The sequence below is a fragment of the Aedes albopictus genome, chromosome 1 (assembly GCF_035046485.1).
Source record: "Aedes albopictus strain Foshan chromosome 1, AalbF5, whole genome shotgun sequence".
Lineage (NCBI taxonomy): Eukaryota > Metazoa > Arthropoda > Insecta > Diptera > Culicidae > Aedes > Aedes albopictus.
The window spans coordinates 210,285,548-210,299,837 of record NC_085136.1 but is presented as its reverse complement, the minus strand read 5'-3'; the positions used below and the strand labels follow the sequence as shown (position 1 = coordinate 210,299,837).

Below are 14,290 nucleotides of genomic sequence, written 5' to 3'. Positions count from 1 at the left end.
GGTATGCTGAATACCCGAATGTATCGGCTATCGGTCCCTGACGAAGTCTACATCCGACTAGCAAACCTCCGTTTTGAGAGCTACGCATAGATCCGTTTGCATGGTTCGTTGGATTTCAAACGTCAAATTTCATCCGCAAACCTCTCATGTTAGTTCACTATCACTAGGAATGAGCTCTAGAGAATCTCGTTGCTCCGGAACAGTAGGATAACCAGAAACAGGAGATCAATCGGGTCGAAGGGTTTGCTGATTTCGGACAGCACAAATTGCTTGATCGGAGGATTAGATTGTTGTGGTCGGTAAGATAGCTCACGGCGAATACAAACTCCCCCCCGCTGCGGACTCCAGGACAAAACAATGCACTGGTAGTACGATTGCAGAATCTTGGTTTGATAGATGAACGCACTGCGAGGTGTCTCAAATCTAGGACAGCGGTTAGTCCGAGGATATATGGCTTGCCAAAAGCTCACAAGCCCAATCTCCCACTTCGCCCAGTGGTCCCCACGATGACTGCGCCAACATACGAGCTGTCCAAATTTCTTTCGAACATCCTACAGCAATCTGTAAACAACACGTACAGCATAAGGAATTCGGAGGAATTTTGCGAATTTATCAACAGCAGCACTGTGGGGCCAGGATACGCAATGGTATCCTTTGATGTGGTGTCACTATTTACAAACATCCCACTGGAATTAGTGAGGAAAGGCATCCTGAACCAGTGGAACAACATAAAGGAACACACCAACATTAACCTGGACCTATTCCTGGAGATCGTGGTTTTTGTCATCGAGGCTAGCTATTTCGTATTCCAACAGAAACACTACCAACAAATCGCTGGCACAGCAATGGGTAACCCTCTTTCGCCCGTGTTAGCAGAAATCGTCACCGGCGAACTGATAGATGCAGTGTTATCCAAACTAGGTGTGCACATTCCAATCCTGAAAAAGTTTGTTGACGACTTTTTCATCGTTATTCCGGCCAACGAAGTTGATACAGTTTTGGGTGCATTCAACGACTATCACCCAAAACTGCAATTCACGGTCGAATACGAGGTGGACGGCAGGCTACCATTCCTCGACATGGTCGTTGTTCGCAACGAAGACCAATCTTTCTCCACTGATTGGTTCATGAAGCCCATCGCATCTGGACGGATCCTTAATTACTTCTCGCTGCATCCAAAACACCTAAAAATAAATGTGGCATACAACTTCGTCAAAAAGGTAAACACCCTTTCGACGATCAAAACGGAGCAACAGAAAAAGGAGACGGTGATGAGACTACTGAAGCTAAACGACTACCCCGTCTCGTTGATCAACAGACTGATTAACCGACACAACGAGAGAAGAACGAGAACACCAACACAACCAGAAAATGACGATCAACAAATCAAAATTTATAAGTCGATTCCATACATAGTAGGGTTATCACAGCAGATCACACAATACTTTAAGAGATCAAATGAATTTGACAATATTAACATAGTACATTATAATAACAACACAGTAGGTTCATTGTATAGAGCTATGAAAGGGAGGACAGATACATATCAGCGTAATAACGTAATTTACTGTATTGGTTGTCAACAATGTGATGCCAAATACGTTGGTATGACAACCAACAAATTACAAACACGTATGTACGGACATAAATCTGATGTAAATCTCCTGGACAAAGTCACCAAAATAGAAAACACTTCAGACAGGCTACACAAATTGAGCGGTCTGAAGGAAAGAACAGCAATGATGAACCACTGTGTTAGCACAGGGCACAGATTTGACCTGCAGAATGCCAGTATATTAGACCATAGCTTGAAAACAAATAGACTACCGATACTAGAGGTATGCCACATAATGACAACACAAAATATAAACAAACGGACAGATGTAGAGGGGTTACACACATGTTATACAGGTATCATGCACACACTGAACAGATTATCTCACAGAAACAGACAAAATAGGAACGATCTTGACACTAATACAATAGAAACAGATGAAGCGCGAATGAATCAAAATGACGAATAACGTAGACAGAAAAGACGATTGAAGTTGAAGAGCTTGATAGTTAATAAGTGTTATATTGAATTGTGGGCGAAAAACATAGTACAGTGGAGGCGTACAGATGGTAGTACTAGATTACCAAACCGACTTCCCAACGACAAAACTAAGACAACACTACAGGCTGAATGTTTTTGGACAGCTACGAATAATTCTTTGTAAGTTCATGTTATATGTAAAAGTACTATTAATTATTATTTTTAAATATTGTTTCTGTCTGTCATCACTTAAATAAAAATAGATCCCTGATGAAGATCCAAATTGGGATCGAAACGTTGGAGCCAAGAAAATAAATTCGTAGGCCAATTATTAAGACTGCAAGCCAGAACAAATTATTCGGGACAAACCTAGAGTTTACATGGATCCCTCGCAGCCGTCACTGAGATCCAGCAGTTCCTCATGGTTATGATCAGCCTCAGGTATGCAGTGTGTTGCTCAAATCGTCAACAATACAGTATGCGGCAGGAAAAAATGCGAAAGTGTTTTTCAACTTCAAACCTCATTTTCGTCCATTTGACATTAACCAATCTATGTTTCAACGTTCCATGATCTATAATAGGCTAGTTTTCTGAAAAGTTAATTAAAAAATTTCCCATTTTGGTCACTAACCTTTACAGGGCGGCGCCTGAAGATGAAGACAACCACAATTTTCAAACCGCAGAAAATCGCACAGGTCGCTAAATTTCGCATCTGATAAAACAAAATTTTTGATTTTCTCTACAATATCATCAAATATATGTACTTATTTCATCTGCTATGTGAAACTACTTGGCTTTGGATCAGTGTGGTCTGGTTGTTCATCGAATTTGAGCTAATTTTTTTACTGTTATAGTCATTTTGTTTAATGACCATTGGGCGCGCAGTTTTTTGATATCCGCTAATTAGGCCTACATTATCACATGTTAAACATCAAATGTGTTCATTTTTATTTTTCAGTGCTAGAATATAGACATTGACTGATACACTGTTATGAAAAAATAATCATATATATCCCTTATTTAGCGTGTAATAGTGCCTTGAACTTTTCGCATTTTTTCCTGCCGCACCCTGTAGCCAACCATGATAGCTGGTTGGAACCAGAATTCTAATAAAAAATAACACAAATATTGTGCAATTGGCAATTAAATATCCGGAATTAAACTACGAAGCTGTGGGACGATGAGAGAGCGAAGATCAGAGGATGAAGGAAAGTGAGGTGAATCGTGGACAAAATATTGAGTCGTGGTACAAGTTCCGAACAAAGAAGTCGACGTTAACCGTTCGAAACCTAAACAATATTCTGGGAGATACTTCCCGGACGGAGCACTCTGTGAGACGTCAACCGAGGCTCATCCAAGCCGCGGGGAGCCAGCCGAAGATCCACGCCGAATCTAACCACTCGACCAGAACACTTCATGACCGGAATAATACGTCACATTTACCTTAAATACTATAAAAATAGTGGCTTTCCCGTGATTTTCTTGTAGAACTGGTACAAGCTTTTCATATTCCATATTCTCAGGTTCGGCTTCCAAAATGAGCTGTAGGTGGTTATATCGAAATGACATTTTAAGAACTGCACGTGACCAACCGTAGACTCCGCAGAACGTCAAACGCGGCCATTTCAGGCCACTGGAAGCCTCCGTGTTCAACCCAAGGACCCATCTGCCTAGTAAAACATCACCCGGGACACTGCCAGGCATCTGAAAGGCCACGTGCTCCATCGTAGGCTCCGCCGAACGCCAAACGGGCTTTTCCAAGTCGCTGGAGGCCTCCGGGTCCAAGCACAAACCATACCGGACCCCTCCGGCCAGCGAAACATTCAGGCAGCGGGAAGCCCATGTGCTCAACCATTCCAAACCCAGGCGTCCAGCGAAACACCACCCGGGATCCCGGGATCAGACCGCGACCAAGTCTTCAAGAGAAGCTCCAACCATGATCCATCCCGGTCGCGATACCAAATCAATTTTGGATTCCAGTTACTCAGGAACCACCATCCGAGACCCATTCAGGTCAAGGGACTTGCCCGTGTCCAACTGTAGCGTTCCCAAGTCCAAGCTATCGGCTGTGGCCCATCCAAGCCACGGGTTCGTGGCTTCGCCACCTGGCCCAGCCAGGCCGGGAGCAGTCAACAGATTCAGCCATGGTCCCAGTCAAGACCATTCAAGTCGTCGTGTCCGATTGCCCAAAAGGGCTCAAGTATGTTCACCAACCTTCCCCCCAGGTACATATACCCTATGAGCCCAAGCGTCACTGATCGGCCACACCGATGATGAATATGTCGTTATGTACATTTGCTCCCACCAGAAGAATTTGGTTTAAAGAACCCTCCTTGCATATGTTTCCGGGACTCGGGCAGTTGAAACTCCTTACGTACTCTGTGATGAGTCTTTGATGGCAGTTCTGGAATATCTCTAATACCTCCACGTTTGGGTGAACTAAGGTAGCTTACCGTGCTGCTGTATTTTTCCCCAAAGTTGATGATTCTGGTCGTGCAATCGAGCCTTGATGATCTGTGTGACATCGCGTTGGCTTTAATGCTTTGGTACTCCAGACCTCCACGTCGAGGAGTCGATTGACAATCTTTACTAGTTCCATCAAGTCGTTGTGGTTTCTTTTCGTCATCTCTTCAGTTCTCGAACTCTGCCGTCATTTGCTTCCACGTCTGGTAGAAATTGTTCTCCTGGATCATCTTCGCCGAAATCAATAAGAAGGCGTCACCGACAGGGGCATTATCGGGAAGGTGCAGCTTCGTGGCGTCAGATTCCTTGCAGTGCACGATGATGTCTCCAAACATCGCCATAGACTTCGACCATTTCTCCAGCTTTTCATCGAAGCTGGGAACTGGAGCTCACAATGCTGCTGCTGAACGATTATCTGAGGAATACTGGCTCCTGCGGCAGTTATCTTCGTGAAGAGCCGTCTTCACAGCGCATCTCAAGTTTCTTTGAGTATACTTTCTGTAGATATTCTCGTCGGATCAGTCTCTGATTCCTTCAGGATGTTGTTGATCATGGTGACCTTTGCTTGTTTTGGCCTTACTATCTTGTCTTGAAGTCTTCATGCCATCCATCTCCTTTTTTTCTTGTTATTCTTCTCGGACTTCGGTGTATGACTCGATTGCTGTAAGCGTTCTTTAACGAACGCTTTTTGAAAAGTAACTCCTAAATTAATTCCCGCCCAAACTTCGTAATGAATATTGTTAAGAGTTTCCATAGGAGTTCCCTTACGAATTCCTCAAAGAGATCCTATTTAGTAGTTCCTGTAGTTCTAGTAGTTCCTCAAAGAGATCCTATTTAGTAAGAGATCAATATATTTTTTACATACATACATACATATATTTATTTCTATTCATTGATTACAAAGTGTACTTGCTACTCCCAATGAACTATTAGTTCTTTGAAGGGAGTGCTCTATTAACTAATACAATCAAACAATCAGACTAAAATGAATATGAATTACAATAATAATAGTGTGAATGTGGCTATTGCGACAGCTGCATATGATGTGGTGGCGAGCGGCGATGGTGGGCGGTGGCGGTTGGTGGCGGCAGTGGGTGGTGGCGGCGGTTTCTGAAGGCGGAATGGAAACGAAAAAACACATATTCGTGGGTGTTAGTCTTGGAGCAAAATCACAGGAGATAGCGGCTGATATTGGATTTGATGTGGTTTCTTAAGTTACGTTTGAAACACAGAACGGAAGGAGACTGTTTAATGTTGACAGGTAACGCGTTGTATAGTTTACTTGCAGCGTAGCTGAACCTTTTATTTCCTGCTTCTGAAGCAGATCTGACCATCCGAAGATTATTAGCTTGTCTGGAGGAGCGACCGACAAAAGCTCTATTAAACACAAGGTTGTTATGAGTGTTTCCTTCGTCCTGGAGTATTTTATGCATATGCATGGCGATCTGCAGTTCATGTAGTGCCCTGATCGGCAAAACAGAATTGTTCGCTTCGTTGAACAACTGTACAGTCGGATACAGATGTGGTTTCTTCAATACAGCTTTCAAGCAACGATTTTGTAAACATTGTAGTTCTCTTAGCCTTGACTTGCTCGCGTATAAACGAGAATGTACCAATGCGAAGTATACACGGAAAAACGAAAGTACCCAAAAGTGAGTTCATCCCACCCAACTTCGAGGTTGCGTGCGGGAAGCCAATTTTGAGTTGCTGGTGTCGATGTTTAGGTAGGTAGTTTGCATTTAGGCGTATACGGCCAAAGTACCTAAAGTCAAGGTTCGTTTTACTCAACCGTCAGTTTAAATTACTCAACTTTCGTTTCTGTGCCACTTACTCAATTTTGGCTTCCCGCATCGAACTCTCAAAGTTGGGTTGTTTTGCTATTCACTCTCTGACAACATTAAAGAGAGCGAATGAAACAGGATGCAAAAAAGAACTCAAAAGTGAGTTTAAAAATACTCAAATTTGGGTTCTCTTGTTATTCAGTGTAGAGTTTTCAACCAGTGCGCTGGGACAAACGAAGAAATTTTCCTGAGAATACCGCAAATAGGTGCCACTGTGTGCTTAAGCTTTTCGATGTGTGCATTCCAGCTTAAGGTTTCATCCAATGTTAGTCCAAGATATTTGTAGCTCGATGATCTCTCAATCCGAACTCCGTTCACATATAACGGTCCGATATTTGATACATTACTTCTTATTGAATGAAACAGCATGTACGTAGTTTTAAGTAAATTCAAGGACAGTACATTGGTGTTGAAGAAGTCTTGAAGTTTAACTAGATCTTGTTTAATGTAACTCGCTATTGTCATTCCTTGCTCGTGCTTATACAGAATGGCTGAGTCATCGGCGAAGAATCTTGTACTTCCATGTAGTTGTAGGCGGGATAGGTCGTTGATGAAAATTAGGAACAACAGTGGCCCCAGATTGCTTCCCTGGGGAACTCCAATTGTAATCTCCCGTAGCTCACTATTTACACCATTCACGGACACAAACTGGTGCCTATTTGACAGGTAACTCTTGAGAAGGTCCAGCGAGCAACCACGTATGCCATAATATTCCAGCTTCCGTAACAGCAAACTGTGATCTATTGTATCGAATGCTTTTTTGAGATCCAAGAAGAGAACTCCTGAAATGCGTTTATTGTCGATGGCTCTATATATTTGATCAACCAGTTCACTAGCTGCTGTAAACGTACTGCATCCTCGGCGAAATCCATATTGGTGTGTATAGATCAATTTTGATGACTCCAGGAAATCCATAATCCGAGTAGATAATAGCTTTTCCAGAATTTTATTGAGTACCGATAAGGTAGAAATCGGTCTGTAGTTATTGACGCTTCTTCGATCCCCCGACTTATGAAGAGGCACAACCCTTGCAGTTTTAAGGCTTTCTGGATACTGCCCAGACGTTATCATGTCGTTGAATACGTTGCTCAGAATGCTAGCAAATAAGTGATGATGCTTTTTCACAAAATAAGCATCTATATTGTCGGGTCCAGGAGCTTTGTTGGAGTCCAGGTTACGTATCAACAAAATAATTTCTTGTTGGGTTGAAGGTCGCAAGAATATCGATGAGTTGTGATTTGTTAGGGTGTTGAATTTTGATATGTTACGATCACTGTTGATGGATGATGCCAAATCGTGTCCAACAGCACAGAAGAAGTCGTTGAATGCGTTGCTAATTTCCAAATCGCTGTGTGTGTTCTCCAAACACACTCTAGTGTTTCCATTGTTACGCCCAAGAACATTGTTGATAACCTTCCATGACTGCTTCACTGAGCTTTTTTGTAGCAGCTTTTGGTAATAGACTTGCTTGCATTGACTCATTTTATTTTTGAGTATTTTAGAGACGTGATTCCCCATTTCCTTCAAATGTGTATCCTGCGGCCGGCGTTTACTGTTTTTCAGCATATTCTCCTTCATTTTGATGAGCTTCCACAGTTCTAGTGTCATCCACGGGCAATGCTTCTTCAATTTTGCCTCTACTGATTTCGTTCTAGTTACGCTATTCCGAATCTCATTGAATTTCTCAATTAAAAACGCAATCGTATCGTTTGCGTTTGAATCAACTGGCATGGTCTGTACAGCTTCAATGAAACGAGTGCTCAAACGTTGATGATCAACAATTTTTTTAGTTAACGTTACTGTTTCTTTTATTATAGACAGATTTATTGAGGTCAACACAATGGAGTGGTCACTAAGAGTGGTTTCTATAGTTTCATTGATCATATCTCGTTTCAATGCAGAAGAACAAATTACATGATCTAAAATATTATTCGATACAGGTCGCGTTGCGGTCGTATTAGTTACAGATATGTCATATGAACTCAGCAACCTTTGGTACCGTGATTTCGGGTGAAATTGATCACTTTTCACAGTTTTTGGTATCTAATTTAAGAATAATTATCGATATGGTCAAACTTAATGCTTTAAAACATGTACGGCCACGAGTTTCATCAGTCAACGAGGTTGAAATTTTTACTGCAAATAATGTTATTGCAATAAATATCATTTAAAATAAAAAATCAGAAATTTTAGTTTCGGGGTGAAATTGATCAGTCAGTGAAATATCTTTGTAAGTGCTGAAAATAAATTTTCCAGCTGAATTAACCACCCCAGAATGCGAAATGCTTTTTAAAACTTATACAAGTATGGTAAATTTTTAATTATTTAAGTTTATAGCTTGATAAATCTAAAGAAAACGCCTAAAAGTATGCAATTTTCATACTAAATAAGTTATTACTTTAGCAAAAGTACAATTTAATGTATAAATATCAATATTTATAGAACTTTTGATGACGAAACCGGATTTAGCGAACACGTGGCAGCTATAAACATTCATTCGAATATTTATTTCATGTACGATACAGCTACGCTAACAAAAGTTTGAAAGAGTCTTTAAAATTTACCGAACACTCAATTTCGGAAAGTATTAAATTTAATACAGAAATATATGACTAATTAGCTGTAAAACATGTAAGCTCATCATTCAATAACCCTTGAGCCAGATGATGGTCATTTTCTACAAAGTGTTTTAAGTTCAAAGCTTTATTTTTGACAAATAAAAATTGCCCTCACGTCGATCAATTTCACCCCACTGATCAATTTCACCCGAAATCACGGTACTCCCTTACTGCATTATTGGCTTCAAGGTTAACGGGAACGTTGGTATCGCCTACGAGGAGAATATCACATCCTTGCTGTGTTGTACCTAATTTCCGATCCAGTACCCTGACAAAATCCGAGAAACGAAACCCAGGTGGACGGTAAACAGCATGCAGAGCTATACGCTTTCCTCGATAGTTTAAGTCCACCAAAATATAATGAAGACCATCCAGTAATTCCACTTCAACAACTCCTAATTCGATATCAGAGCGTATATACACAGCGAGGCCTCCATTGGATGCTTCACGACACGAAAAAATGCTTCTATAGCCGTCAAGTTAAAAAAGGCCAGTTCTACTTTGTTGCAGCCAAGTTTCCCCTAACACAATGATGTCCATACGGTCCCCATATCTGTGCAGAAATTCTTTTACTGAATCAAACTTCATTAAGCTGTTCATCCCTCTCGTATTCCATTGAAAAACTCTCAACGTAGTGTTATGGTTTAAATTTGCTTTATTCGCAATACAATCTTCAATACACATATAATTATGATTATTCACTGTTGAATCCATGATAGATACAATTACTAATACTGTGTTATCACTAACTTCTGGTAGACTTCTAGTTGTTAACGCCGTTTGGGAGAAGGTTCATGGACTGACGATGAAGAAAGCGAAGACGAATTAAGGCCAGACGAGTTATATGCCCTTTTCTTCAAATTTCGGCACAAATCTTAGATGTCCTTACGGCAGCGGATGATTTCAACTTTTGAGTTATGTGATTTTTTCACCAAAATAGCACCATGCCTTCCTGGCCAAACGTACTGCAACTCCAACGATTCCTGAACATCCTTCGTTTCACGTAACAGCGAAAGCCCATGTGGTGTCATTTCATCTCGAATCATAATTTTTCCAGGCATTCCAGCGTAACCATCACCAAGTGCTGACACCAACAATTGGCCATGACCTTTCTTCTTACTGAAAACCGTTTCTTTGAAGTGTTGTTCACTGAAGATGACTTTGATTGGTGGGTTCTTCCTCTCCTCCTTGGGATCATGCAGCCTCACAGCATCAACAACAGCAGCGTCAGACAGTTCGCAACCTAATACAGAACCGATCCTCATAGCAACAGCTCGAACAATCTCATTCTTCAATACAGGCACTCCTAGAATGATAGCGTTGCGGGAAACAGCAGAACGACCTAAGCGATCACATTCTTTTTCCAGCTCATCAACCTTGGTAGTCAGTGCATCGTAACGTTCACGAACCACACCTACGTCCACTTTCAAATTCTCTTGGCAAACCTTCACAGAACGTAGCTCATCCATCATGGTCTCGAACTTATTCGATAGAAATTGCTGGCTCAGCTCTACTTCCTCAATCGTCTTCTCTAATGCTTTCCGAGTTTGTACGTTTTCCTTCCTCAGCTCCTGCACTTCACTTATCACTTTACGCATCTCCTCGATAACGAGATTTTCGGCTGCAGATGTACCCATTGATCGCATATGTATTTCTTTACATGGAACTGAACAGAAATATTGCTGACTCTTCATTTTCCGTATAGCATTTCCGATTATTTTCTTGCATTTAAAGTGATGACATTGGTGACATTGTACGCATTCGAGCACCTTTGTAGCATCAGTTTCAACTTTGCTACAGAGCGTACAGATAATCGAGTCTTCCTGATCAGACATACTGTTTTCAAACAAAGATACTCACAACAACCCCACGACACTGATAGTTGTATTGACAGTATAGTGAAGGCTAACAAGTGCCGCTGTAAGAGGATTGTAGTATGGCCCACGAAGCAAGCAATGGATGACTGAAAGTAGGCTTCTCCACATCTAAGTCGATTTATAATTCTATTTTTCCTGTACATATACTTCACCGATCGAAGAGATAATAGCTCCAGGGTTCCAGCCGCATTTATTCTACTGATATATTGAATGTGGTAACGTTTAGCTTGCCGAAAACTTATTCAATTCAATGAGAAATAGCGCACTCAAAATACAGACCAATAGCCACTCCAGTGTTGCCAGACTTAAACGAAAATCTATGGGAATTTTTCAAAAAACTTCTTTTTAAAATCATCCAAGAGTTTCTTTTGTATTTTTTCTTGGAAGTACTTACGAATTCTTGATTAAAATTCTTGGGCAAACCTCCATCAATTTCTTTGGTAAATTCTCCTCCAGAAGCTCTTATGGGAATTTTGCCAGGAATGATTTAAGGAATGCCCCAAGAATATAGTCAATAAGTTTTCCATCATCCATTCAGTCATCTACCCATTTCGTAGGCCTCAGGGTGTGGGTTCGATACCCGCTCCAGTCGAGGAAAACTTTTCGACAATCGGAAAATTCTCTTCTGGGGCACTGGGTGTTCTGTGTATTATCCGTTGTCTAATGTTAGTGCTTGTTCAGTCTCCATAAATGAGAAGGAATATCTCCAGGAACCCATGAGAAATACTCTTGAAAATCAGCAAAACTCAGCGGTTTTGTAAAATATTCCTTCGAGAAACTTTGCAGAAGTTCCTTTATGAACTAATCATGAATTTCTTTTGATAGTACTTCCAGGTATCGCTTTGGAAATTATTTCTGATGATCCTTGAGAAATTGCTCAAGGAATTTCTTCAACAATTCTTCCAGTCGTTTTTACAGAAATTCTTCCGTGAATGTTTAACGAATTTATTGTAGGAAATTTTACTGGAACTTTTTCAGTAGCTCATCCAGAGATTACGCTACATTTTTCAGGATTTCCTTTAATTTTTTTTCAATAATACTTCAGATATTTGTCCAGGAATTTTTCCAGAAATTTTATCATATAACATTCCGAGCATTTCTTTGGGGATTCCGGAACTCGTCCAGGAATATTTTCAGTAATTTCTTAAGGATTTTTTTCAGGAATTGTTCCAGGTATTCCTTTGGAAAATCCTCCAGAGGTTTCCGCATGAATTCCATTAGAAATTTCTTAACGATTTTTTCAGCAATTTCTTCAGGATTTTTTTTAAGAATTTTTCTGAAATTTCTTTAGGAATGTTCCCAGAAATCTCTTCAGGAATTTCTCTTTTTTTTAGGAAGTCTTGCAGAATTTGTTGTTGGAATTCCTCCACGTTTTACTACAGGAAGCCGTCTAAAGTTTTTTTTTCTAGTTTGTTCATGAGTTTTTCTAGGATTTTTTTTCCTCCAAAAATTCATCCAGGAATTTCATTAATAATTTCGTAAGGAATTTATTCAGGAATTTGCCTCAGAAATTTCTTAATGAATTACTTCAGAGATTCCCCACGTATCCCTCCATAAAACTCTTTAGGAATTGCTCTACATATTTCATCACCAAATTCTTCAGATGTTTCTTTAGGAATTTCTCCAGAATTTATTTCAGGAAACCCTCCAGCTGTTTCTTCAGAAATGTTTCCGAAATTTCTCCTGAAATATTTTTAGCCTTTTTTTAGAAATTCTTCCGAACAGTCCTCCAGGATTTTTTTTCGGGAACTTCACCTGCATTTTTTCAGGAATTTTCCCAATAAATTTGAGCATGAGCATGAGCAGCATGAGCATGATTGACCGCCCGCGGTTGCTCCTCTGTTATTGCAAGGACAACTGCATTTACACAAAGAACCAACAGATGATGCTTGGGATTAGCTTTCTCTTCATTGTGTAAATGCTGGAATCCCAATACTTTTCAATAAGCAATACCAGCGCCGGCCGCGTCCGAATGCAGGTCAATTGAGGATAGGGAAGGAAGTGATGACGTGATTCTCGCTTAGGCCAATAACCGAGGAATTCTCTGCGTTACTACGAGAAATCACTAGGAGTTTGGACAGGGGAAATGGAGATGTGTTGAGGATTTTGTCGTGGTAAACGAGTGTAATGTTTTGAATCGCGATTAATAATGCGCTCGCGAAGAATTACCCTTCTAAACCTTGGACGACGAACGCGATCTTTTGTGCCTCAAAACTCACCCTACATAAGTTATTCATTCGCGCTAAACACCGACGCATCTGTAGTTTGCGTTTCCGCGCGAGACAATGCTGAACGCGATCAATTCACAAGTATTAACAAAATAACACGTGATAAATAAATCAGAAAGATCTTACCGCATTGTTCGCCGTCTATTTTTTACCGACCCTCTCTTTTTCCAGAAATTCATGCAACCTTTATTTGAGTCAAAACATTTATTCATTTGGACTAAAATATTACAAATGTCGACACCGAAGATGACGAACCATTCAAATTGTTGTGTTCATGCAAAAAATGAAAAGAAATTATTTATTATCAACTAAATGTGCATTTGGAACTAGCGCCGACACATGATGTGACGAACTTTTCAATATTTGTTAGATAAATACACAAAAACCAGAGCAGAATTGTATAAATCTTTTAGCATTAATTATTATTATTATTATTGTTATGATAAAATGGAAAGAGCTCACCAATTAATATCCTTCGAAGTGTCCAGTGCGTATGTGCTACAGCATCTTCCACTAATTGGCCTCTTCTCCGAAATCACACTGAACCGCTACAACTACACACGGGTACGACGATGTGGACATTCAAATTGACGACAACGCAGCCGGTCCGAATAAAAAAAAAGCGGCTTTTTCACTTTGCCTCAAAAATCACACTAAACCGCCCCATACGAAGATGAGCACAGCCAAATCTGCGACGACGACGACGCGGCAGCCCCAAATGAAAAAAATGGCCTATTCACTTTGCCTCCAAAATCACGAAGATGAGCACAGTCAAATAGACGACGACGACGACGACGGACGATCCGAATGAAAACGCGGCCTGTACACTTTGCCTCCAAAAACTCAAAGCGTCATTTCGACGTTACCTCCAAAAACACACTAAACTGCCCTGTACGAAGACGAGCACTGTGAAATAGACGACGACGACGACGCGCTCGCGGCCGAACCAAATGAAAAAGCGTCATTTCGACGTTACCTCCAAAAACACACTAAACTGCCCTGTACGAAGACGAGCACTGTGAAATAGACGACGACGACGACGCGCTCGCGGTCGAACCAAATGAAAAAGCGGCATTTCGACGTTGCCTCCAAAAACACACTGTTTTTCAGGAATTTTCCCAATAAATTTCCGCAGTAACTCTTGCAGAAACTAACAACATAAAGCCGTAAACAGCATACATCACCGGTATCGAAGATGGACGCTTGTGTTGCACTTTGCACTGCATAT

At 40.7% G+C, this 14,290-nt stretch overlaps 1 protein-coding gene and 1 pseudogene across 1 annotated transcript; one reads left to right on the top strand and one right to left on the bottom strand.

Annotated features, from left to right (window-relative positions):
• The first annotated feature begins 475 nt into the window (after nucleotides 1-475).
• Nucleotides 476-2,402, top strand: LOC115262029 (uncharacterized). The gene is made up of 2 exons (XM_062848149.1): nucleotides 476-2,215; nucleotides 2,299-2,402. The coding sequence occupies exon 1, from the start codon at nucleotides 507-509 to the stop codon at nucleotides 2,022-2,024; it is 1,518 nt and encodes a 505-aa protein (XP_062704133.1). The 5' UTR covers nucleotides 476-506; the 3' UTR covers nucleotides 2,025-2,215; nucleotides 2,299-2,402.
• Nucleotides 2,403-9,832: 7,430 nt separating this feature from the next.
• LOC109430303 (gamma-tubulin complex component 3-like) overlaps nucleotides 9,833-14,290 on the bottom strand; it is a 69,260-nt pseudogene continuing 64,802 nt past the window's right edge.